The sequence below is a fragment of the Theobroma cacao genome, chromosome 8, assembly GCF_000208745.1.
Source record: "Theobroma cacao cultivar B97-61/B2 chromosome 8, Criollo_cocoa_genome_V2, whole genome shotgun sequence".
NCBI lineage: Eukaryota > Viridiplantae > Streptophyta > Magnoliopsida > Malvales > Malvaceae > Theobroma > Theobroma cacao.
Genome location: NC_030857.1, coordinates 6,777,806 through 6,800,750, shown reverse-complemented (window position 1 = coordinate 6,800,750; position 22,945 = coordinate 6,777,806). Strand labels below are relative to the sequence as shown.

Sequence of the window (22,945 nt, the reverse complement as noted above, 5' to 3'; positions counted from 1 at the left end):
AAAATAAACAAATACCACTCAAATAAATAACACCATGATTCACGTTAAGAGCAACTCAGTTACTTTATAAAATAAAGTAAATGAGAAACATAAAACAATTAAAACCATGATTCATGACGCAGGCGCTTTCCGTGCCTCAGGAGCCTACCTGTACAGCTGTACTTGATCAGTTGACCTATCAGAGAAGAAAATAAAAATAAAAATAAAAAAGTGACAAAAAAAAAACATATGTGAAGAGTATACAGAGCAAGATAAAACACAAATTAGATGCCATTTTGTTTCTGTTGGGATATTCTAAAATTTTTAAATAATTTATTATACAAAATTAATTTTTGGTAATTAATCTCAAGAATTCATAATTAAAACCGAATGCTTGTATGATGTTACAAGCCCTAAAAATTGCTTCAGGCTTCAGGTAGCTTCTATACATGGAAGCGCTAAAGATGCCTCCGCTGTTTTGTCCGGGCTACCTCTTCTCTTCAAAGTGCAGTGAGTGAGCATCAACTAAAATCCAACTTTACACCCGAGTCTTCCATTTCAACCCAGACCAGAGCTGGTCCCAGATACCGACCTCATCAGGGGATGATTAAGACTGGGTTGTGCATTACCAGGTGAGCTGAACATGACATTGGGAGGAGCTGAAGTGGATGCCTGCATGGCCGTAAGGGGCAACCTTGGGCCCGTTGGAAACATTGGTTGACGTGGCATGAATGGCATATGGGGATGTACTGCTTGGTTGCTGCCATATCCAGAAGTGCTTGGCTGTGAAGGCGAGGCTGACATTACCTGTTGCCTGTTGTTGCCAATGCTATTGTTAACCATGGGGGAAGCAACACCAGGCAGAGTCATTTGTGACGTGACTCCAGCAGGTCCAAATCGAGCTGATACAATGCGGGCCCTCTCAGAAGCAAACCTTTGCCTTGCTTTCTCCACTTGTTCACATTCTTTCATGAGTAACGTTTCCACTTCTGCAAACTGCTTCAGCTTCAGCTCCAATCTCTTCAACTGAGAAACAGATTTAAAACCAGTTTATCTACAATATAATTGAAAGGTAAAACAAAATAGAATGTTTAGGAGATCTCCAAAAGTATGAATTTTCAATGGAAGCTCCAACTATCTAATCTTACACAATCACATGAAGTCTATATGGACTAAACCTTAAAACAATGATAAAAGGTGACTTATAAGGGATGGCACTGTCATCTAAATATAGGGCTTTGATAATCTTTGGTATCCTCTGGTTTCTGAAAGCATGTATGAACAGAAAACACACTTTCCATAAATTTATCAATCTCCCAGAAAGGGATTCCTACATTATCCATTGGTGTAACAGAATTGTGAATGAAGGGTTAAAGAAACATATAAACTTCAACTTAGAAGCTGCGTCAACAGAAGACATACACAACCTAGCTTTGAAGCAGATCCCAACAGGTGTAGAACTTCTATGAATCTTCAAATTTAAGACATATTTAAGTAAAGTTTATGGTTTCAAAAAAAAAAAATGCATGCACCTATGGCTTTTCTTTTGTTCATTTTTAGGCTAAATAACAACAGCATGTGGTTAATGCAACATGATAATGCCTCTTTGGTCCAGTTTCGAGTCTTTAAACAATGGTCAACTCTCTTTTCAGCCAACAATGCCCAGCATATTACCACCTATTTGGTCCCGGTTTCAAGTCTTTAAAGGAGGGTCAACTCTCTTATCAGCCAACAACTGCCCGCATATTACCAGGAATATATTGCTGAAAAAGCAGATGCATGCGAAAAAGACAAGAAAACTACCTGATGATTTATGATATTAGCTGATAGCCTTTGAATTTCTCGTTCCTCATGATCGGCAAACAGTTTTGCCTTCATGGCTGCAGCAGCAAGGCCCGCTTTGGCAGCAGCTTTAACTTTTTCTGCAGATAGTGGGTGAACCTCTGCCTCATTTTGACCAAATGAACCGTGTACTGCCGAGTTCTCCTCTATAGTTTTTACACAAAAATAATTCAGAATACACAAAATTAATATGGGAGAGAAAAGGAATGAAAATATAGTGAAAGTCGAACTTATAACCTACCTTTTTGATGAATAGAACCATGAAAACCACCTTCTCTGCTATGTACACCCTCTGTGTTCATCCTTCAGAGTTGAAAATGGATCTTAATTAGTAAATTCACATGCAAAATTTTGATGAAAAAGCGCTAGGGAGTCCAATACCATCAAAGCAATGAAATGCTCAATATTCAGTTCATATAATCTTCATAAGTTAGATGGAAGCCATGATATGCCCATAAAAGTGATACTAAAGAACTTCATCATAATATCATTGAAGGTTTGGGAATCACAACGACATGCACTAACCTATTACCAGGCCCTGAACCTTCCTTCTGTACATCTTCAGACAATGCTGCCAAGGATGCATGGGCACAGGCTGCAGCAACTCTAGGTCCAACAGCAGAGGCCAGAAAAGCAACCTGAATAATTTCCACTAGTTAAACCCATGTATGAAAAAGCTAGAAATACACCTAGATCCATCTTTGTTTAAAATTTCATCGCTGTCTCTTAGGGCAAAAGTTCTCCTGTTGCATAGAACTTATTAACAATGAACTGATATTCTCAAAAAGAAAAGTTGCCTAATTTGGGAAATCTGTTAAGACAGCAAGTCAGCCCCCATCAGCTTCTTACATTTTTTCTCATCTCAGCTACTCACTAAGGAAATTATCTTTACACTATTTGTCTGACTATAAAAAACAAAATGATAATTCCACTATTAGCAGCATTTCCATCTTCCCTATTTATCTTGTGTCAAATGGTAGTTACCTGGTTACCAGCAGAATATATGTAAGTAGCTAGACCCATGCACGAAAAAGCTAGAAATACAATTAGATCCATCTTTGTTTAAAATTTCATTGCTACCTCTTAGGGCAAAAGTTCTCCTCTTGCATAGAACCTATTAATGATGAAATGAAATTCTCAAAAAGAATAATTTGGGAAATCTGTTAAGACAGCAAGTCCACCCTCATGAGCTTCTTACATTTTTTTTCATCCCAGCTACGCAGTAAGGAAATTATCTTTACACTACTTGTCCGACTAAAAAAAACAAAAAGATAATTCCACTATTCGAAGCATTTCCATCTTCCCTATTTCTCTTACGCCAAATGGTGGTTACCAGGATACCAGCAGAATACATGTAAGTATCATAATTCAGTGCAGTTAAATTTGAGGGCATTTTTAGAGAAATAAATAATAACTGATTCTATGTTCACTCCCTGCAGTGATATATTCATATTAATAGAATTAAGTTACTAATAAAAGAGTGAGAGTAATTAGGTGCCTGAATAAACTAGTCACATACCATAGCCATAACTGGATTCCCAGAATTTGCAAAAGGAAGCCTGTTTTCAGAATCTGAATCTTGAAGGCTGGGCCCTACAAAGCAGGCAAAAATTAGTAAAGAAAAAAATAAAAGACAAACACCTTCATTTCCATAGAGGGTCAAGACCCTAAATAAATAAGAAACCTGATACACTCCCATTCATATTTGAGTGCAATCTTCCACGAACATCTCCATTTGAAACGCTCGTTGATTTTGGCATGCTTGGAACTTCCACATTTTCCAGTAGGCCATCCTCCATGGGTAGACGTAGAAAATGAAGTATGCATTGTGCTTTTGACTTAGTGCCAACATGCTCAGCTATTTCATTCCAGTTCTCATTGTAAATTTCCATTGCCTCAAGCAGCAGTAGCGTTTCCTGATCACTCCAACTTTCTCCATCTAGGTCATCATAATCTTTTGCTGAATCCACCCTAACAAAATCTATGCTTGAATGACCAGAAACAAATCTCCCATCATGAAAGCAATCAGAGCACAGTAGTGTATCAACCTGTCAAATTAGCCAATAATAGAAACAAATGAGCATAAACATCAAGATTTAGGCTTTACGAATTCCCTCAGTGCTTCATGTTCACATACAACCTTAACATTTCAGAGTCAAGCAATAGCACTTTAGACATAGCTCCACTACAATGTACATATCAAAGTTTAGCCCTTTTACACTGGAACCAAAACCACTATTCACCTCATGATTCAATTTTCTGAGTACTTTTAGGCAAGTAATCATGATGAGATCTTTCCTAACTAATTTGCATGATTTGAATGTCTTAGAATATGCTCTGTTGCCATCATCAGTTATTACACCCAATATACACCCCAAAGTAACCTAAACTACTCTTTGAAAGAGTTAACAGATGCTAAGAAATAAAATCAAGTCAAGCCAAGAACTCTCTAACTCAGCTTTATAATCAGCATCCTAAAGTGAACATGAATTTGTTATTACAAACAAAAGCAAGATTTAGCAAGAAACTTTCTGTCTACAAGTAGTGATAGAAATCTATTGTTGTTCCTTCCTTGACTGCCAAAAAGCAATAGAAAAATACCTAGTACCCTCACTGCACTTAAGAACTATATACTTTCAGCACCTTTCATTTCGTAGTGCTTAAAGCAATAGTACTTTCATTTTGTAGTGCTTAAAGCAATAGTAGTATATAAGTATGTTTCTGCTGGTGAATATAATCAGATAGGACAACATTTTGGAAAATGTAAGCACAAAAGGTCCTAGTGTTATTATCAAGATATCAGTTGGATGGGTAATAGAAAGAAGAACAATTATTAAGACCTAGCATGAAAGAAATAAGGATTAACAGGGCCACAAAAACCACATACCTCCTTCTGTGACTGATAATATGAAGTAGGAATAGGCTGCGAACAAGAAGTGCAATGGTTTTCAGCTAAGCGCTCTCGTATTTTGTTGTCCAAGTCAGAGAAATCGTCATCATGACATGATGATGATGAATAAACATCAGCTGCCTTGAGCCTACATTTTGGCTTGTCAAATTTGATCAAACTATCAATAGACTTTAAAGCAGCTGATGGCACATGAACCTCACCGTTTGGGTCCTCCCTTAAGTAGGACCCAACATTCCATGGCTCGTGACTTCGTGAAGTAGCACAATAATTGATAATTCCCCAGTGATCAAGAAACCGAACGATTCGAGTCAAATCCTCAATATTGATACCATCTATCAATCCCTGGCAATCAGAAACTGTGATTCTCTTCTCTGGATTATCCATGTATTTGACAACAATGTGGTTTCTACATTCCATATATTTTTCTGGCGTATGTTCTGGTGATTTTCCTGAGAAAAAATGCGGCACAACTTGTCTTTCTAGTCGATGCACAGAGGCTGGTGAAAACCACTCTGCTCACAAGGGAATTCCACAAACACAACCAAATATTAGTATACAAATAAGAAGATAAATAAGTGCACAGAGAGAGCGCGAGAGGGAGAGAGAGAGAGCAAATAAGCTCAGAGCTTTAACATCCTTGCCCTAATATTTAAAAACAAAAAGAAATGTGCAGTAATATCTTGTTTGTACTCTTTAAGCAACAGACTTAACATGAAACTCATATCATGTAAACAGAACCGACCCAAGTGTAAATTGCTTAACTTTTCTTTTAGATTCCATTTCTCATCTGATCTAAATCAAGACCTTCCTTAGAGTCCAGTCAAACCAAAATTTATCCTAGGCACTAATCCAGTCACATTAACACCAATATAATGTACAAGCTGATATAGAAACAACATCAAGTACATAGTTCCCTAAAAGACTTCTCCAACAGTTCATCTTAATACACAAGCTGATAAAGAAACATCCAGTGTCACAAAATATTACAAGGGTAAGAGCACCAAGAGGACTTGAAGAAAGTCAATGAAAATCTTTCAAACACTTCAATCCTACTAATAGTAACGTTATTTCAAGAGAGCATTTCCATGTAACACTAAGCATTAAGAATAGAAGTTCAAAAATTTAAGAAAACATCATAGAATATCTAAATGCAACTTCGTCAGTTAACACAAATAAGCTCAATCCGGTTGCATCCCTCATTTATCAGAAACTCGTGGAAACTAAACCTTGTTGTCCTTCAAATTTACAGTTATTTCCAGATTAGTCTTTCTCTTTGCCCTATTAAGGCTTGAAACTATAACCGGTAAAAATTAAAGCAAAGAGATATTAGAAAGAGAGCGAAATCGAACCTGAATGCATTGGCAGGACATGAACCCTACTCCCGAACCTCTTAACAACGCCACGCCCCTCCATTATCGGAGGAGAGGTAATCACATACTTCTCCGGATCAACAACGGGAGCTTCCGCCGAAACCGCCTGTAACTGTCCGTACGAAACATTCTCCAAAACCGCCAGCGCCACCTGTTGGTGCCCCTTGCTATCCCCAACCAAACCCGCCCGTTCAGCCGCCACGATCGCCATTACGGAACCATGAGGACGGTTCACCGTGCGCTTCACCACGGCGGGGAACTCCGAGATGCGAACTCCACCGTCGGCGAGGACCTCACTCTCGCTGGGCCCCGCTAAAGATGGATCCGTAACGGCTCCGCCGGCATCGTCCCCGGAGTTCTCGCGGTGGTTGTCGAGGTCGTCGTTGTTGTTGTTGTTGTTGTTGTCTTCTTCTTCGTCTTCCTCCGGAACGACGTCGTTTTCTTCTTGGTGGTGTTTAGCTCTTCGCTCTCGCTTCCGCCGCTTCCATCGACCTCGACCATCTATTGATTAAAAAAAAATTTAATTTAATCCTAATTAGAGAAAAATGAAAAAGGTATTTCGGTAAATTTAATCGAATTATTGGAGAGGGAAAATGATAAGGGAGGGGGAATTTGAAGGAAGAGAGATTACCTGAAGGAGAAGCTGGCATTGTATTGTTTTTTGAAAGGGGAATTTAGAGAGAGAGTGAAATGCGGAGAAATTGTGGGGTCGAATTGTCGGAAAGGAAGAGAATGGAAGTAGCGGGGGGAAGAGGGAGAAAGTAAGGCAGAGAGAGAAGAGAATAGGGCTTTTTTTTTTCTTTTCTTTTCTTTTTGGCTCTGTTTCTCTCCCTCCGTGCCCTTCCAGCAATTGAGCGTTCTTCGCTTTGGGGCCTTTGGCGCAACAGCGGCTTCTTTAGCTGATTCTATCTCACATCAATCATTTATTTTTATTCTTTTACTCTCACAATGTATATCAAATACAGTACGTTAAAATTTGAGATTACCATAATTGGCTTACGATTGAGAGTCGGGTAAGATATCTTTCTTGAATCAAGTTCTTAAGGTTATTCCTTAAAAATGATTAATTAATAATTAAATTGAAAATCATCAAATTTTATAGATTTTTAGACTATCATGAGTTGATAAAAAAATGTGAACAATTAATTAAAAATAATATATATGTATATATGCAAAATTTGGTTCTTGGATTGTAGATACAAGGGCAACAACCATGTATCTTGTACTTTAGATAATTTTATTTCTGCTAAACCTGATGTCAATTACTATGTTCAACTTTCAAATAACACTGAGGCTCTTGTTTCACATATTGGTACATTCAAAGCAACCTCTTTACTTCTTTTAAAAATGTCTTATATGTGCCTAATTCCAATCTCAATTTGATATCAATTTCTTAGCTCACTAATTTTATAACAAGTTCTATCTTCTTTTTATTTTTTTGAAAGGTAACAAGTTCTATCTTCTTCACTGATAAAATTGGTGTTATCTAAGACCTTGCCTCATGGACAATGACTGAGGTAGCTAAGGTTTACTCAAGCTTATATCTCATGCAAGATAACAAGGGTGAAAAGGATTTATTAAAGTTTAGGCCTGAAAAACTTGTTAAATTTCTAGTTGTATCTACTGTTTATGCTTGTACCTCAATTTCAAAATCTTTTGAATAGTGGCATTTTAGATTAAGTCATGCTCTTTTGGAGAGAATAGTGTGTTGTATAGACAATTTCCAAGTACTCATTGTTCAAATAATCTCCTTGGTGAAATATTTCTTCTGGCTAAACAAAGAAAACTTCCATTTATTATCCATATTTAGGGTTTTTGATATCATTCATGTGGATATCTGGGGACCTTATAAAGTTCTTATAGTGTCTAATCAATGATATTTTCTTACTATTGTTGATAACTTTACTCATTATAAATGGATTTTTTTAATGAAAAGTAAATCAGATGTGTCAAGCATTATTCCTTCATTCAAATTTTTTTTCAAAATCAGTTTAAAACATCAATTAAAGTTTTAAGATCAGATAATGGTAAAAAATTCAACCTAAGTGTTTTTTATGCACAAACAAGCATTATTCATCAGTTATCCAGTAATAAAACACCACAATATAATGGTTTGGTTGAAAGAAAACATCAACATATTTTAGTAGTAGCTAGAGCCTTATTACATCGGTCACACTTACCTGTTCCATTTTTGGGTGATGCCATACTAACTGCAATTCACATTATCAATAGAATACCATCCAAAATTCTCCCTAATAAGACACCTTTTGAGCTCCTATATCACACTTTACCTTCATATGTTCATTTTAAGATCTTTGGTTGTCTATGTTTTGTATTTACCTTGTCTCAGCACAGGAAAAAATTTGATGAAAGAACTAGTAAATGTGTATTTTTAGGTTACCCCAATGGTGTTAAATGATACAAAGTATATGACCTTGATGCTCTTAAAGTCTTAATATCCAAGAATGTTATTTTCCATGAAAATGTTTTTCCTTTTCTGATAGTAAACCGTGATAATCATTTCCTTGCATTTTGTCAAACACCTGGTATGCCTACTTTTATTTTTGATCATTTTCATCTCAATGTTGATGTTCTTGACAATTCAATATTTCCACATGTTGATTCTCATTTAAATATACATGATACGTCTTCAGAATATCATTTTACACTAGATTTATCCAACTCCACACATAATTCACCTATTAGTATTGTTAAACATGTACAAACTAATGTTATTCCCTCTCAATCTGCTGATGTTGTTTCCTCTTAACTTGATATCACTTCTTTGACTAGAAAGAGTTCTCAGATAAGACATGTTTCTAAGTACTTAGAAGCTTATCATACTTACCTTCAAATTCAAATTGTGTCACTCATATCTTATAACAAATTATTTATCTTCTCATAAATTGTCATTTATGTATAAGCCTTTCACTTTTTCCTTATTTTAAGTCCATGAACCACTTTCATATCATCAAGCCATTCATCATTCCCATTGGAGAGATGCTATGACACTTGAATTACAAGTTTTAGAGGAAAATAGAATAAGGAGCATAGTGCCTTTGCCCTCACAATGTCACACTATTGGTTATAAATGGATGTACAAAGTGAAAATAAGAGCTGATGGTAATGTAGAAAAATATAAGGCTTGATTAGTGGCAAAGAGTTATAGTCAAATTGAAGGATTTGATTATCAACAAACTTTTAGTCCTGTTGCTAAACAAACTATAGTTAGAGTTTTTTTGAGTATTGTAGATGCACAAGGATGGTATTTACTCAACTTGATGTTAACAATGCTTTTCTACATGGAGATTTTGAAGGAAAACCTTACATAGAAATACTTCCAGGTTATTTAATGTAGGGAGAGTATTCACCTTATTCAAAGCTTGTTTGCAAGTTACATAAATCCTTATATGGACTTAAAAAGGCTTCCAAGCAATGGAATGCCAAATTTATTGCTTCTTTTATACAGTATGGTTTCAAACAAACTTTATTAAATTATTCTTTGTTTACTAAGTCTACTACAGATAGAGAGTTTTGTGGCATTGCTTGTTTATGTTGATGACATAATTATTGGTAGTACTTCTAATTGATTAGTTGATGATGTAAAGGAGTATTTGAGTTTACATTTCAAGCTAAAAAATCTTGGAATAGTCAAATATTTCTTAGGGCTTGAGGTTACAAGGTCACCAGAGGGGATATTTATCTATCAATGAAAATATACACCGAACATACTAGATAAACATGGTTTACTTGGTACCAAACCAGTATCTACTTTTATGGACTATAATCATAAATTGTAGAAGGCTCAAGAAGAAGAGAGATTGTCAGATCGTACAAGATATCGATAATTAATTAGGAAACTTTTATATTTGACATTTACAAAGCTAGACATACCTTATGCAGTACAAGTGCTATCACAATTCATGGATAAACCTTCACATGAACATTTAATGGTAGCATTTAGGACATTGAAATACTTGAAGGGATCACTAAGACAAGGTGTTCTGATGATATTAGAATCAAATTTGAAAATACATGCTTATTTTGTTAGAGGGTACAATGTGTTTATTGAAAATTCTATGATTAGTTCAAAATCTAAAAAGCATGCTATTGTTGCTCATTGTTCAGTTGAATATCATTCAATGGCAGCAACATGTTGTGAGATTGTATGGTTGAAGTCTTTATTAACAGATTTGGGGATTTGTCATGGAAAAATCAATGAAGCTCTACTATGATAGTTAGTTTGCAATCTATATCAATAAAAATATTGTGTTTTATGAACGTACGAAGCACATTGAATTAGATTGTCACTTTATCGGAGAAAAGGTACTTATAGGTTTAATTGAAGTGTATGTCTTCACAAAAGCACAACTTGTAGATCTTTTCTCATAAGCTTTACAACCAAAAGATTTTCCTTGACTACTCAGCAAGATGAATGTGCTTAATATACACAATTCATCTTGAGGGAGAGTATTAGATTGAAAATTAATGAAAAGAAGGCTATATTGTATAAAGGAATTGAAGAAGAAGATCACATGTTTGTCATGCGCTCAACCAATTAACAGAAAAGAATGACACGTGTATTATTTATTGTGGAAATTACTTTTACTATTCTACTATTACAATAACTAGTAACTAACTAGTTCACTTTGCTGTTATTAGTTAGTTAATCTTTCTTCTTTTGTTTGATAAGTTTCTAGTAGTATAAATAGGACTTTTGTAATACATTTGCTAGTAATGAAAATTCTTAACATATTTCATTAAATTGTTGCATTTCCTCTCAGCGATTTCTTGACTGCAACAAGCAAGTGGTGAAAAAGGAAATGCCCAAGAAGGAGGATGTGGTCTGAAGAAGGAGGAGACGACCCAAAAAGAGGGTGCGGAAAATGGAAGTGAATCCGAATCCCAGTCTAAATCGGAATCGAAATCCGAATAGTTTTAAAGAATTTGTTTATTTTCCACCAATACTGTTATTTTTTGTTAAACAAGATTTGCTTGTTTTCGACCAATCTTGGTTCTTTTTTTTTTTTTAAATATTGCCTATTTGATGTGATAGTTAAATAGACTAGCAGTATTCTTCTCTCGGTGCCATTGATGTGATTATCTATGTGGTAGGTGAAAGGGTTTTTTTTGTTTTATACTAAGATATCTCTAATTGGTGTAGATTAACGTTGTTTAACCTTCCTGAATGGCTGTAAATGTGGAAATCATCTTTTTATGCTTATGTAAAAAACGATAAAAACTTATTCTGTTTGTTAATCTAATCTTTATATAATATATTCTCTTCTCTACTTCTTACCTAATAATCTTGTATTAGTTTTAGAGATGTAAACGAATTGCTATTATACAGGCCGGCATCTACAGGTACTCGACTGGATAACATAGGTTTGGTATCCTCAATTTGGTTATGACACGAATTTGGGTAATGCTTTTAATAATTGACTCGACTTTAGGTAGATTTCGAATATCATCTTAAGATTCTTTAACAATCACGAGTAATGTTTCAAAATTTTGTAATTTATAAGATTCAAAATTCTTTACTTTCAACACAACTTTGGCCATCTTAAGCTATTTTCTTTTTGTAAACTAATAAACATTAAATTAATTTTTATATGGTTTTTAGTTATTTAAATTGTTGTTTGAATTATTTTATTGGGTATTTAACAAATTCAAATAATTAAAAGATAGTACTATATTATTAGGATTCGATTTTAGGTAATGTTTTGTGATTTTATTCAAATTTTAATAGGATGCAGGTACTTTTTAATTAAGCAGATTCTGGATCAAGTACCTTATAAAAAGTGGATACCTTACTCGTTTATATCCCTAATTAGTTTTCTCTCGTAATATAGTTTTGTTGATGCAATTCCTCTATCTCATTTATAGTGATAACTTTGTTTAATGTGAATCATATTTTTATTTTAACTTTATAATTGTTTCTTATTTGAACATATTTTCAATTTAATTTTTTAATTGCTTCTTTAAACTTTAAATGAAAAAGTTTTCCGAAATATACTATTTTTAAAAATTTAGATTTAAAATTTAAAAGTTATTTAAAATAATTAAAAATAAAATTTTAAAAAAGATTGACAAAAAAATAATTCAAATTAGGTATCTGAACACTTAACTGATCAAAAAATAATTTAAATTATGTAGCTGAACACTTAACTCAATTATTATTTATACATGTAAAAAAATAAGCCAATCTATGGTAACTTTTATAAAATTAATAAGATATTTTCTTAAAACTTTCATAAATTTAATTCAAACCAAGCTAAGCGTCCTCAACTTAATCCATTGATTGGTATGAATTAAAGATAATTTTCTTTGGGTTTTGAAAAAAAATAATAATATTCGAATACATTTGATGTATTTTTAATAGATAATTTTATATAATGTTATTTTTTATATATTACGAGTAAAGGATCTGATCAATCTCCCTTCTTGCATCTGTGGGGAAGGGAATCATTATTAGACGCGCTCGATGAGACCTTTCCTAGCGATGAAAAGGCCAAGACCTTCACCACCACTCTCCCCCACCTCCACCAAACCAAAACCACCGCCACCTCCTCAAACCCCACCAATCTCCGCCAAAAAGCCTAAACCTTACTCCCAATGGGTCCCACTAAACCTCTCCCAATCCGAGCTCTCCCTTCCACTTACCTTCCCCACAGGCCAAACCTTCCGCTGGAAACAAACAGGCCCGCTCCAATACACCGGCGCCATCGGACCGCACTTGCTCTCCCTCAAACACCTCCACAATGGCGACGTTTGTTACTTCATCCACTCCACCCCTTCCGAATCCGCTGCCAAGCTAGCGCTTCTCGATTTTCTCAACGTGGGCATTTCCTTGGCCAAGCTCTGGCAGGTTTTCTCGGAGAATGACTCGAGGTTTACTGAGCTGGCCAAGCATTTGAAGGGTGCGCGGGTTTTAAGGCAGGACCCAGTTGAGTGCTTGGTCCAGTTCCTTTGTTCTTCTAATAATAATATTGGGAGGATTACTAAAATGGTGGATTTCGTTTCCTCTTTGGGGACTTATTTGGGCAGTGTTTGTGGGTTTGAGTTACATGAGTTCCCTTCATTGGAACGTTTATCAGCTGTCTCTGAGGAAGAGCTTCGACGGGCTGGTTTTGGTTACAGGTAATATCGTTTTGTTTTTTCTTTTATTTCTTTGTTTGTATTAGTATTTTTTAAATTTGTATTTTCCTTTAATCGGTTGCCTAACTGCATTAATACTGTTTATATAGTTGTTACGATTGCTTAAGTTCCTTATGGGGTGATTCTTTTAAGCCTATACTCAGTTAATCTTCTTGCATTGGTAGATTTTGTTGTTGCTTAAGGAAATATTTGGAATGCTGAATTATTTCCACAGCTGAACAAACTACTGAAAATGTTATTTGCCCCACCTAATGTGCCAATATTTGGTTGGTCTAAATCCAATATCCTACTAATGAATTTTTAGACTTGTCCACTAATTGGTAATTGGTACTTCACATCCTTAAATTTATCTAATAACTATATGCCGCACCCAGTGAGTACAAATAATTGGGAAAAGTGGAGGGAGGCATTACTTCTACTAAAATCATGAATTACATTGAATAGCAGTAATGTTTTGCTTAATATCTGTATAATCCCTTCATATGAGAGGCATATTTATACTTCCATGGCATTATGGCAGCTGATAAATGATTCCATTATGTCTGGCATACATGGGCAGGATTTTGCAGTCTGTGTTTTGCATCATGATCATGGTTTGATGTTCAGCTTTTTTCATGATATGTGTGAGCAGGGCCAAGTACATAACTGGCACGGTTGGTGTTTTGCAATCAAAACCAGATGGAGGTGCTCAATGGCTTCTTTCTCTTCGTAAATTGGATCTTGGAGAGGCAATTGATGCTCTATGTACTTTACCTGGAGTTGGTCCCAAGGTGGCAGCATGTATTGCTCTCTTCTCTCTCGATCAGCACCATGCCATTCCTGTTGATACACATGTGTGGCAGGTATACTTCTTCATGATTGTAGCTTATTAATAGTGTAATATAATAGTCTTTTACACATTATATTTATGAGCACTGTACTAATGACTTGACTAGGTTGGGCATTGCTTAAATTAGAAACCAAATTGATTAGGAAGTAAGTTTCCAAGCTTTCAGAATTGTTGTGCTTTCTTTTTAACTTGGGCTGTGAGCCACAGAAAGTAGAATTCCGGTTGGAAGTTAACTGCTAAAATCAGAGTACTTCCTCCTTTCTGAATGGGGATGATGGGGCTTTTGTTAAAATCCTTGTAGTATATGAACAGAAACCTGTTTGCTTATTTGAGTGAGAGGCATTTGATATTTAGGTGATGAATTTTTAAAATGCTACAATAGGAATACATAACCTTTATTCATTTGAATTTGCAATTTAAGTCATAGCATTATGGCATGGATTGGTGTAACATTATGTTATATACAGTAAATTCTTATTGATATAAACATCAGGAATTTATTTTTTCTTCTTCTTTTGTATTTTATGCATCCATGAATTTCTAACATGTACGTATTCTTGTTTCATGGAGCAAGATTGCTACAAGGTACCTCCTTCCTGAGCTTGCAGGTGCCCGTTTGACACCTAAGCTTTCCGGCCGTGTGGCAGAGGCATTTGTGAGCAAATATGGGGAATATGCTGGCTGGGCTCAAACTCTACTTTTTATTGCTGAATTACCTTCACAGAAGGCCCTCTTGCCATCACACTTTTGGGATATTGAAGAGAAAAAAACCTGCCAAAAGAAAAGACAGTAATATGTGCTGCAGTGACGGAAGCTATAGTTGAAATTACTGAAACATTAACTTTGGTGACCGGATATTTGAACTTTAGCCATCTAGCCACCTTTACCCGCCTTTACTATTGGCATACTCTTTTTTTTCTCAAGAGCAAGATCTTGGATGATATATATCTGAAGATCAAATGCAAGAAGTTTGTAGGAATTACTCTCTTGTGATGATAAGGATTCTGAAAGATAAAGGATGGGTTTGGTGAGATCTGAGCACCTGGTTGGGGGGAAAAACGTGTGGCCTTGACCAGTTGCTGTTATGAGCATGTTCAGGCCTGTCAGGTATTTTTCTATATTTCTGGAACTATCCCCTCTTTGTTACCCAGAAGAAAATTTTTAATGTCAAGCTTTACTGCAAAATGATTCAAACATTGATGATCAGATAGAACAGCAACAACAATGAATCAATCTTAAGATAATTGTAATTGTTGATGTCCCACTGCCATATCTCGATATTTGTATCAAATTGTTGTCCATTTTTATCTGTATGCAGAATTTAATTAATTTATACTTTGTAGGCATTAATGTAGGAAACTGAGGATTAGATTCTTTGAGCATTCATCATACACTTCTAATGTAACATTTTCAATTATTTTTCTGGTTGTTTGATTGCTTGTGATCATTATATCAATGCATTGTCTCCTTTATGAGGTATAGCAATAGCATTGTCAAATTTTTTTTATTATTTTCTCTCTTGCAAATTAAACCTTATGAATTTGACAACTCATAAGGGCCCTAGAAATAGGGGGACTGATCAGTATCTATAAATTAGCACTCTGAAAAGCAAGAAAAATATAGAATCAGATAAGTATGCTTTCATTTTTATTGAAAAATTGTATAAATTTACATTATTATCCATAATTTATCATTAATTTCACAAAAGGATTATTAACAGGGGTTACTGAGTGGAATCACTTGAAAGCATTGATATATGTATTTACAGACATAGGTTACTAGTATATAGTATGTTCGTTCCTATCATGTGCATTGTGCATCGATTAATAATGTTTTAGGGATGCCTGGACATGGGTCACGACCAAAAGCTTGATCCGGGAGGCGGATGGAACATTTCTTCTTCCCCAGACAAGCCTACAAAGATTGTTGCCGTTGTGATAAATTATCAGTACTAGAGATAGCATAAGAACCATTGTTCCACAAAAATTAAAGTCACATTAGAGGAATGGAAGTTCACCTTTTCAACAATGGCTCTCGAACTAGATAGATGACAGTTTCCAATGGCATAGTTATTGCAATCACCGGATGGAGTTCCAAAGCTTGCAAACAGGATCCTGGAAATATTTCTCTCTGGAGGACAATGGAGCTGAACCTTAGGCCTTCGAGCAAGATCCTTGTTATAGTTCACTCCACTTTGGCTTTGCATTACTGGGGGCAAATGCGACTCAGACACATGTCCACATACTTTTGAAATTGAAATACTGCCCAATGTAATCCGGAGAGGGTCCCCATATTCTTCTTCTAGTAGAACTAACAAGTTTCCTGTAGGTTTCAGGAAGGGTCGCGGTATGTTGTACCTGGAAAAGAATGGTTTGAGCTTAAGCTAAAGAGTTATCGACAGAGCAGGACCTGATCTTAGGTTTTGTCTATTAGTAGTTATTACAGAAACTTTTACCACGTTTGTGAAGGCCTAAGCTCAGGTGTGTGAAGTGAGACCCAATATCGGCCAATGCTCTGGCCATTAACCCAAACTTCACCCTTTCCCATGGAACCAAGGTTCAGTGCAAGCGGATCATTTCCTCCAGGTGCATCGAATAGAGTCTGCCAAACGAAAATGGACATAAAAATCAGGCCATAGATCCCATTGATGACATATTTTACTGGCATAAGAATAACTTTCTCACCTTATACCATGTCAGTCGATGATGTATGCCATGAAACCTATTCCATTGAACTTTATTCGATCCATGTTCTGTAAAAATTCGTGAACTTTCTCCTGACAACCCAACCTTGAAGAAAAAATTTTAACACCATAGCACAATGTAGGAAACTTCTTTGCTATTACAGTCTGTCTTTCAGGCTTTAACAAATAATAAACAGATGTAGCATGAAAATCAGGCTTTAGGAAAATCATCACCTGATATCCCCATTGATAGTTATTGAGATCCTCGTTCTGAATCGTCACGCTTTGTATGCCCGCAGTCTTATGCTCAAGATATGCTCCTGAATCCTTTACATTACAATTGAAACTATTCGTTAGCTCCAACCGTAGATGATAGACTAATAGATGGATCACATAAAACCAAAACTATTGAGTAACTAGAGAGTAGTGACAATGACATGACCACAAGAATGTTTATGGCATGTTCGGCTATCTCTTTCGCGTATATATTCCCATGATTTAATGCTCAAGTTACGTCCTTTAATAATGCATCAAAGTTATGAGAAATAAAATATACAATGTGGAGAGAGAAAAATTGGGATTTAAAGTACCGGAAATCCAACCATAACGCTAAATAAGGAGATATTGTTTGTTCCATTATTCAAGTGAACTGTGTTATTCAGTTCGAAATTCTTCTTCCCACCGTATGCATATCCTAAAGAACAAAACAGAACAAACATGTGAAGTACAGAGCGGTTTCGAGGAGATAAGTAGAAACAAATAGTATAACATGTGGATTGGGTTTGTTGCTTTCTTCCTGATATGACAAATCTGAAAAATTGATAGCAGAAATCCAGCATCTATACATTTTCCTATTTAAATGTCAAATCTTAAGCTAATGGTGTTAATCTTACTTAAATACATAGTAAAAATCATATGATCAGATTGGCGATTTTTAGTTTATCAACCATCAAAAAGAGGTTAAAAGATGAACAAGTTCACCTGTGTACGCTCCATTGACAAATGAATGTAAAACATGGGCATCGGATGTCACAGAAAGTACAGCTTGGGCATCAGAGTCATGCTGAAAGCTGCATTTGCATGGTGAAATGAAAAGCATTTTCAGGATCTAATACGGTTCAAACAAGTTCAACCTGCGACGGTTTGCATCCAAGTTATGGTTACCTGAGAGTGTACCAAAGGTGATCAGATGTATCTTTCGTTGTACTCATATGATCAAGTAAATTTTTGGCTCTTAACTTAGTCTTTGAAAAGGTAGGGATAGGCTCTTTGTACTCTTCCCATCTTCCAGTCGAATCAAACTTGTGTCTTACTGTCATTGATCTTGTATTGTACTGTGTGCTTACCTGTTAAATACAAGCAAGCTGAGATGATTTTCTTGCAGCAAAGTTAAGCAACCACTGAAGAAAGGAAAGAATGCGGATTTGTGTCTTACTTTTGCAGTATTGAAGGCTACGTTCTTGCAGTCTGGCAGAATGCTTATCGACATTGGAGGCAATTCAAATGAAACATTTTGGAAACGGACTCTAGCATTGGTGGTGTTGTCACTGTTTACCAGAAATGCAGCACAGTCTCCTGATGACTTTCCTTTAAAGACATAAGCCTTGACATAACAGATAAAACACAATTTCAATTGAAGTTTGAAGGCATATATTTTTGTCTGCAGAGATTAAACAGACACAAAATTTTGCTTCTCGCTAAGAATTGTTCTCACATCTTGAAGTTTACCCGAAGAGTAAGTTTCATATGCTCCAGAAAGCAGAGGCTTTGTGCATAACCTTATTGCAGCATGCAACTCCTTAAGGTGACCCCATAAAGGTTGCCTAATCAAACCTGAACCCATCAACTAAACAATGTTAACTTTGTTTGAAAGTTTAAAATCATGCCATAAACACAAAATACTCATAGAAGCTAGCATACCATATTCATCAAGAGGTGCTTGATCATAGTAACTTGTAATTATGTATGCAGCAGCTGTTCTTCCGAAATTGGTTCCTCCATGGTACTGTTAACAAAACTTTAAAATGTTGGAAAAGAAATAGTGGTAATATGCATATATAGTAGGGAGCATATGTCCTCTGTGTACATAAAACAAATATATATCTGATGACGAGTATAAGGTAGTAGGAAGAGAGGTTGGTCATACCATATAGTAATTTACATAGCTTCCATTCTTGGCAATGAACAAGGCAACATGAAATGCAATATCTGTGGCTGATCTCAGGAATACCTCTTGACCATACCTTTGCAAGCTTCAAAAGAAAAAACGAAGAAATTGGTTTCTTTAGCCTTTTTCAAATTTCAAGATTAATTAAAGTACCTGCGCTTGTCATACATACAAACTCGTCCAGTTTTCAGTCCACATGGAAGGCTTATTAGGTGAGTTGGGTCCTTCGAATTTTACTCCACATTGAAACCCATTGCATGCATTGATCTGCAAATGCCAAATATTAGACCATGTACTAATGCTATGGATATAGTAAAAATTTTGACATGGGGGATAAATAATTATTCCATCGAAATGATTGAGCTATATATAGCCGTAGCTCAACCTTCTGATTCTTTTGTATCAAACCTCGACCACTAAATCTAGAAATGTTCGGCACAGGTCCACCTTTTTCCTGGATTCATTTTCCTTCTTAGTAAGTTCTTATCAGTCTTCTAATCATTTTTTAAAACCAGGTATAGTATTTGTTAATGGTGACGATAGTAAATAGGATCGATGGTAACAATTTAATGGTGAAAATGGCTAGCCGTTACCCCTTGCTTGTCAACTGTTGTCACTAGATAATCATGTCATTATGTGGCAATTGCATAAATATATAATCATCAACATCAGTCAGCCACAAAATATGGAGATAAATCCCCATTAATTAAGAGTGTAAGAGAAGGAAGAACTAACCACAGGGTCAGGGGCATCTTGCTGGCTGCACATTATCCAGGGCACGCCGGTTTTAAGTCCCACGGCCATGCCTGCCGCCCAGTGAACATAACGCGACCCTTTCTCATCAGGGAAGGCTGATTCTATCCTTTGGTACTCGTTCTCAATCTAAAATGATGCGCATACCACTTGGTTACACCATGCAAATTCCAAAGATGAGATAATAATATTGAGTTTTTCCACTAGGAAATCAAACCTGTGATAGTATGATTGGCCCTCCTTGCGAAGCATATAATCTCTCCGATTTCATCATGTTTACCACCTTTGTCACCCACTTTTGCATGTGATACTGTCGTTAATCAGACAAACATTTTGTTAATAGCCTATCATTGAATATTTTTATTCGTTGTTTGAATTGAATAAATTTTGTTTATGGTTTTTAATTTTTATCTGAAATATTAAGAGAATATTCACGTGACGTGTTATTTAATTTACAATATGAATATTACGTCAATTTTAATAAAATAATTTTAAAAAATAAAATATAAATATTTTTAAAACATTAAAAATCTAAATGAGATGATTCAGAGGTTAAGAATTATAGAAAAAATTATAGAACTTAAGTAAAATTTGCCAGTCTAAATAAGCAAATATAAAGTAATAGATCAACTTTTTTTTTAAAATCTTCTCAAGTTTTTGTAAAGTTTAGCTACCTTGAAGGGTCCGTTGTCGGATCGAAAAACAATCCCAGGGACATCATGCAACCAAAAGGGCAGACCCCTGCACCATCGACAAAGTCATGCTCAGTTAATTAAACCATGGTTGCAGTGAAGAAGAAGAAGAGGATGGCGATGGCCAGCAACGATTTTTACCCATAAGTCCATTCACTCTGAATGAAGGGTCCAATTCTGAGGCAAACATACAGGCCATGGGCTTGGACGTCCTTTATGAACCTTACTATGTCACGCCTTCCACTAAAATCATACTGCAAAAATTATTTTTATAAGCTTGAAATAAATAAAAAAAATGGAATCATTTCTTTATTTGAACTAAATCAATTACATTATTGTACTAATAATATATACTAGAAAAATGGGAAAGAGGCAGCATAGAAATTTCAAGGTGAGTCACCTGTCCTTGTTGGGACTCATGGAGGTTCCAAAACACATAAGTTTGAATCACATCAATCCCTCCTTGCTTTGCTTTGGCTATAAGTGATGGCCACATCTGCAATTAGTATAACCTCTTTAGCTAACCTTTCTTTGATGATAACAAATTTAGCTCTCAAAATATTACACGTTATTCTTTTTAATGTATTTCTAAATTACATTTTCTATTAGTAAATGGTATTCAAAACGTTAGCTTGGATTAAATTAATTCGATCAAGTGTTTAATATATAATTTTTTTAAATATACATATATATATATATATATAAAGAAAAAGGGGAAAAGGTTTCCAAATTTGAGACGTCTTTCTTTCCTTTCTACGTTGGGATTGCACCAACCGCCAAGTAATTGAGGAGCGACAAACTGCATTTATATATGCACGAGATGGGGATGGGGATGGTTGGTTAGGAGAATTTGTCTTATATCGCAAAGAGAAGCAACAGTTCAGTTAGATTACAAGCAATCAAAATAAAGAAACATGCATTGTGTCCTTCACAATTGTTATATGAAATCCTAAATTAATACCAAAAACAGAAAAAAATTATGTTTAACTTCCATACTTTTCGAGCCATTTCAAGTAATTAGATGGGTAGAACTTACCTTTCACGTTTTGAGTAGCAAACTAGGATTACGATCATCTCAATCAAATATATATTTTAAATGAAGAACATCTCAATCATCTTAGTATATAGACTCCACTTTGAAGAGAAAGCCGGATGATTCTGTTAGTTATGGAAAGGGATTAAATTAAACTAAACGTATAGATATAGTACCACACGTCAAGCTCCATGATTTTCTCAACAAATTCCATTAGAAAAGATCTTTTGCTTACCTATCTTTCTAAGATGGTTTTGCGTGAAACGATAGCTAATAAGGCACACAGATTTCTCCATAGTTTCTCAACTTAACAATATATGAAAATATATAGCTTCAAAAACATAAAAGGGTTGCTGCTTGTATGTATACCTCGGGAGTGCTACGAGGGTAGTGGATTGAACCAGAGAAGAGAACTTTATGTTGGCCATCGATGATCAATGATCTTCCATCATACGTTACATTTCTTCCATGACAGCAGCCACAAGCAGCAGCAGCTGCCAGAAAAACCAACCAAAACAACCCTAACATCTCAACAAAACTACTAGTGATGAACTTGCTGGAGAGGAGAGCGTCTGTTTTCTTGCTGCTCTTTGTCAACTTCTCCTTCTATCTTAACTGATACATATATACACTCGGGAGGATTTTATGGACATGCTCTACCGTTTCCTTTTCTTCTTAGGAAAGCAATCTGACAATATCAAATTATATAAAACCTTTTTTTGTTAATTTGCAGTCTTTTACCTTTTTTTAATTATTTTTCTCTATTAATATATGGGTATAATTAAATGGTGGAATTATATCACTGGTACTGGTTTTTGACAAGTGGCACTATTATTATTAGGGTGGAAAACAATTTCTTTTGTTGACAGTATTCTATTTTGTGCATTTAATATAAAAAATAAAGTAGTTGATGGTGATGACTGTATCATTAACTAATTATCTTATCTTGTAATTTTGTATAGCATCTATTATAGATCCTTAGATGTTATTCTATGTTATTTAATTAATGAAAAGTTAGTATTCTTTTTGTCTGTGTCATATTACAACATTTAAGGAGGGGAATTAACTGATATTATTATTGCATTAATTCTGTCATTTTCCATTATTAAAATTTTTAGGACATGCAAGAAGGTACGAAAGGTGCCCAATCTCATATTTTTAGTTCAATAAAAAAAAAACATCGGTAACTTTAATTATTTTTAATTATGAATTGTAATACTACACATTCTAATAATCACTTTACGTGTGTGTGTGTATATACATTAAAGTAAAATGAAATTTAAAAAAATCTTACATGATTATATATAATTAATAAAAATGTCTCAATATGCCATTTGTTTATAAAAAGTGGAAACAGAAAAGATGTATATATTTTTTAAAAAAAATTCAGTATATATTCAAAATAGAGAGAACCAATAGTAAAACATGTTCATATTATTGATGGCATGTATTTCTATACTTAGTCTTAGTCACATACATTGACACATAAAAAAAATGCATATTCTTAAAAGGGACCTATGTTTAAAGA

The 22,945-nt window shown here is 35.0% G+C and overlaps 3 protein-coding genes across 4 annotated transcripts; 1 reads left to right on the top strand and 2 right to left on the bottom strand.

Annotated features, from left to right (window-relative positions):
• LOC18592380 (SWI/SNF complex subunit SWI3C) lies at positions 241-6,995 on the bottom strand. Its single transcript, XM_007019079.2, has 9 exons — positions 6,734-6,995; positions 6,082-6,603; positions 4,709-5,244; positions 3,506-3,869; positions 3,341-3,414; positions 2,347-2,459; positions 2,063-2,124; positions 1,783-1,967; positions 241-1,005 (listed from the first exon to the last, which is right to left on the bottom strand). Exons 1-9 carry the CDS (start codon positions 6,750-6,752, stop codon positions 538-540), a joined length of 2,343 nt encoding a protein of 780 aa, XP_007019141.2. The 5' UTR covers positions 6,753-6,995; the 3' UTR covers positions 241-537.
• On the top strand, positions 12,538-15,566 carry LOC18592379 (N-glycosylase/DNA lyase OGG1). Of its 2 annotated transcripts, none has more exons than XM_007019077.2 (3): positions 12,538-13,242; positions 13,892-14,102; positions 14,664-15,566. In XM_007019077.2, the coding sequence occupies exons 1-3, from the start codon at positions 12,587-12,589 to the stop codon at positions 14,880-14,882; spliced, it is 1,086 nt and encodes a 361-aa protein (XP_007019139.2). In that variant the 5' UTR covers positions 12,538-12,586; the 3' UTR covers positions 14,883-15,566. The 2 variants fall into 2 exon arrangements, with proteins under 2 accessions (XP_007019139.2, XP_007019140.2); XM_007019078.2 differs by having other exon boundaries at positions 14,660-14,745.
• Positions 15,710-22,093, bottom strand: LOC18592378 (beta-galactosidase 16). The gene is made up of 19 exons (XM_018126027.1): positions 21,787-22,093; positions 20,785-20,880; positions 20,526-20,638; positions 20,367-20,433; positions 19,910-20,002; positions 19,675-19,821; positions 19,112-19,206; positions 18,919-19,024; positions 18,693-18,777; positions 18,487-18,605; positions 18,208-18,375; positions 17,937-18,118; positions 17,754-17,842; positions 17,363-17,466; positions 17,007-17,099; positions 16,774-16,878; positions 16,545-16,690; positions 16,107-16,446; positions 15,710-16,003 (listed from the first exon to the last, which is right to left on the bottom strand). The coding sequence occupies exons 1-19, from the start codon at positions 21,943-21,945 to the stop codon at positions 15,893-15,895; spliced, it is 2,418 nt and encodes an 805-aa protein (XP_017981516.1). The 5' UTR covers positions 21,946-22,093; the 3' UTR covers positions 15,710-15,892.

What these genes read in the sequence shown, in the direction of transcription:
- LOC18592380 (XM_007019079.2), bottom strand. An exon ending in TGTCCTGCCAATGCATTCAG is followed by an intron (nt 5,245 to 6,081) that starts GTTCGATTTCGC and finishes CCTTGTGAGCAG; the next exon opens with AGTGGTTTTCACCAGCCTCT. An exon ending in TGGTTCTATTCATCAAAAAG is followed by an intron (nt 1,968 to 2,062) that starts GTAGGTTATAAG and finishes TAAAAACTATAG; the next exon opens with AGGAGAACTCGGCAGTACAC.
- LOC18592379 (XM_007019077.2), top strand. Translation starts at nt 12,587, where the DNA reads ATGAGACCTTTCCTAGCGATGAAAAGGCCAAGACCTTCACCACCACTC. An exon ending in CGGGCTGGTTTTGGTTACAG is followed by an intron (nt 13,243 to 13,891) that starts GTAATATCGTTT and finishes ATGTGTGAGCAG; the next exon opens with GGCCAAGTACATAACTGGCA. An exon ending in TTGATACACATGTGTGGCAG is followed by an intron (nt 14,103 to 14,663) that starts GTATACTTCTTC and finishes TCATGGAGCAAG; the next exon opens with ATTGCTACAAGGTACCTCCT.
- LOC18592378 (XM_018126027.1), bottom strand. Translation starts at nt 21,945, where the DNA reads ATGTTAGGGTTGTTTTGGTTGGTTTTTCTGGCAGCTGCTGCTGCTTGT. An exon ending in ACCCTCGTAGCACTCCCGAG is followed by an intron (nt 20,881 to 21,786) that starts GTATACATACAA and finishes TACTAATTGCAG; the next exon opens with ATGTGGCCATCACTTATAGC. An exon ending in GCGTTATGGTTGGATTTCCG is followed by an intron (nt 17,100 to 17,362) that starts GTACTTTAAATC and finishes TGTAATGTAAAG; the next exon opens with GATTCAGGAGCATATCTTGA.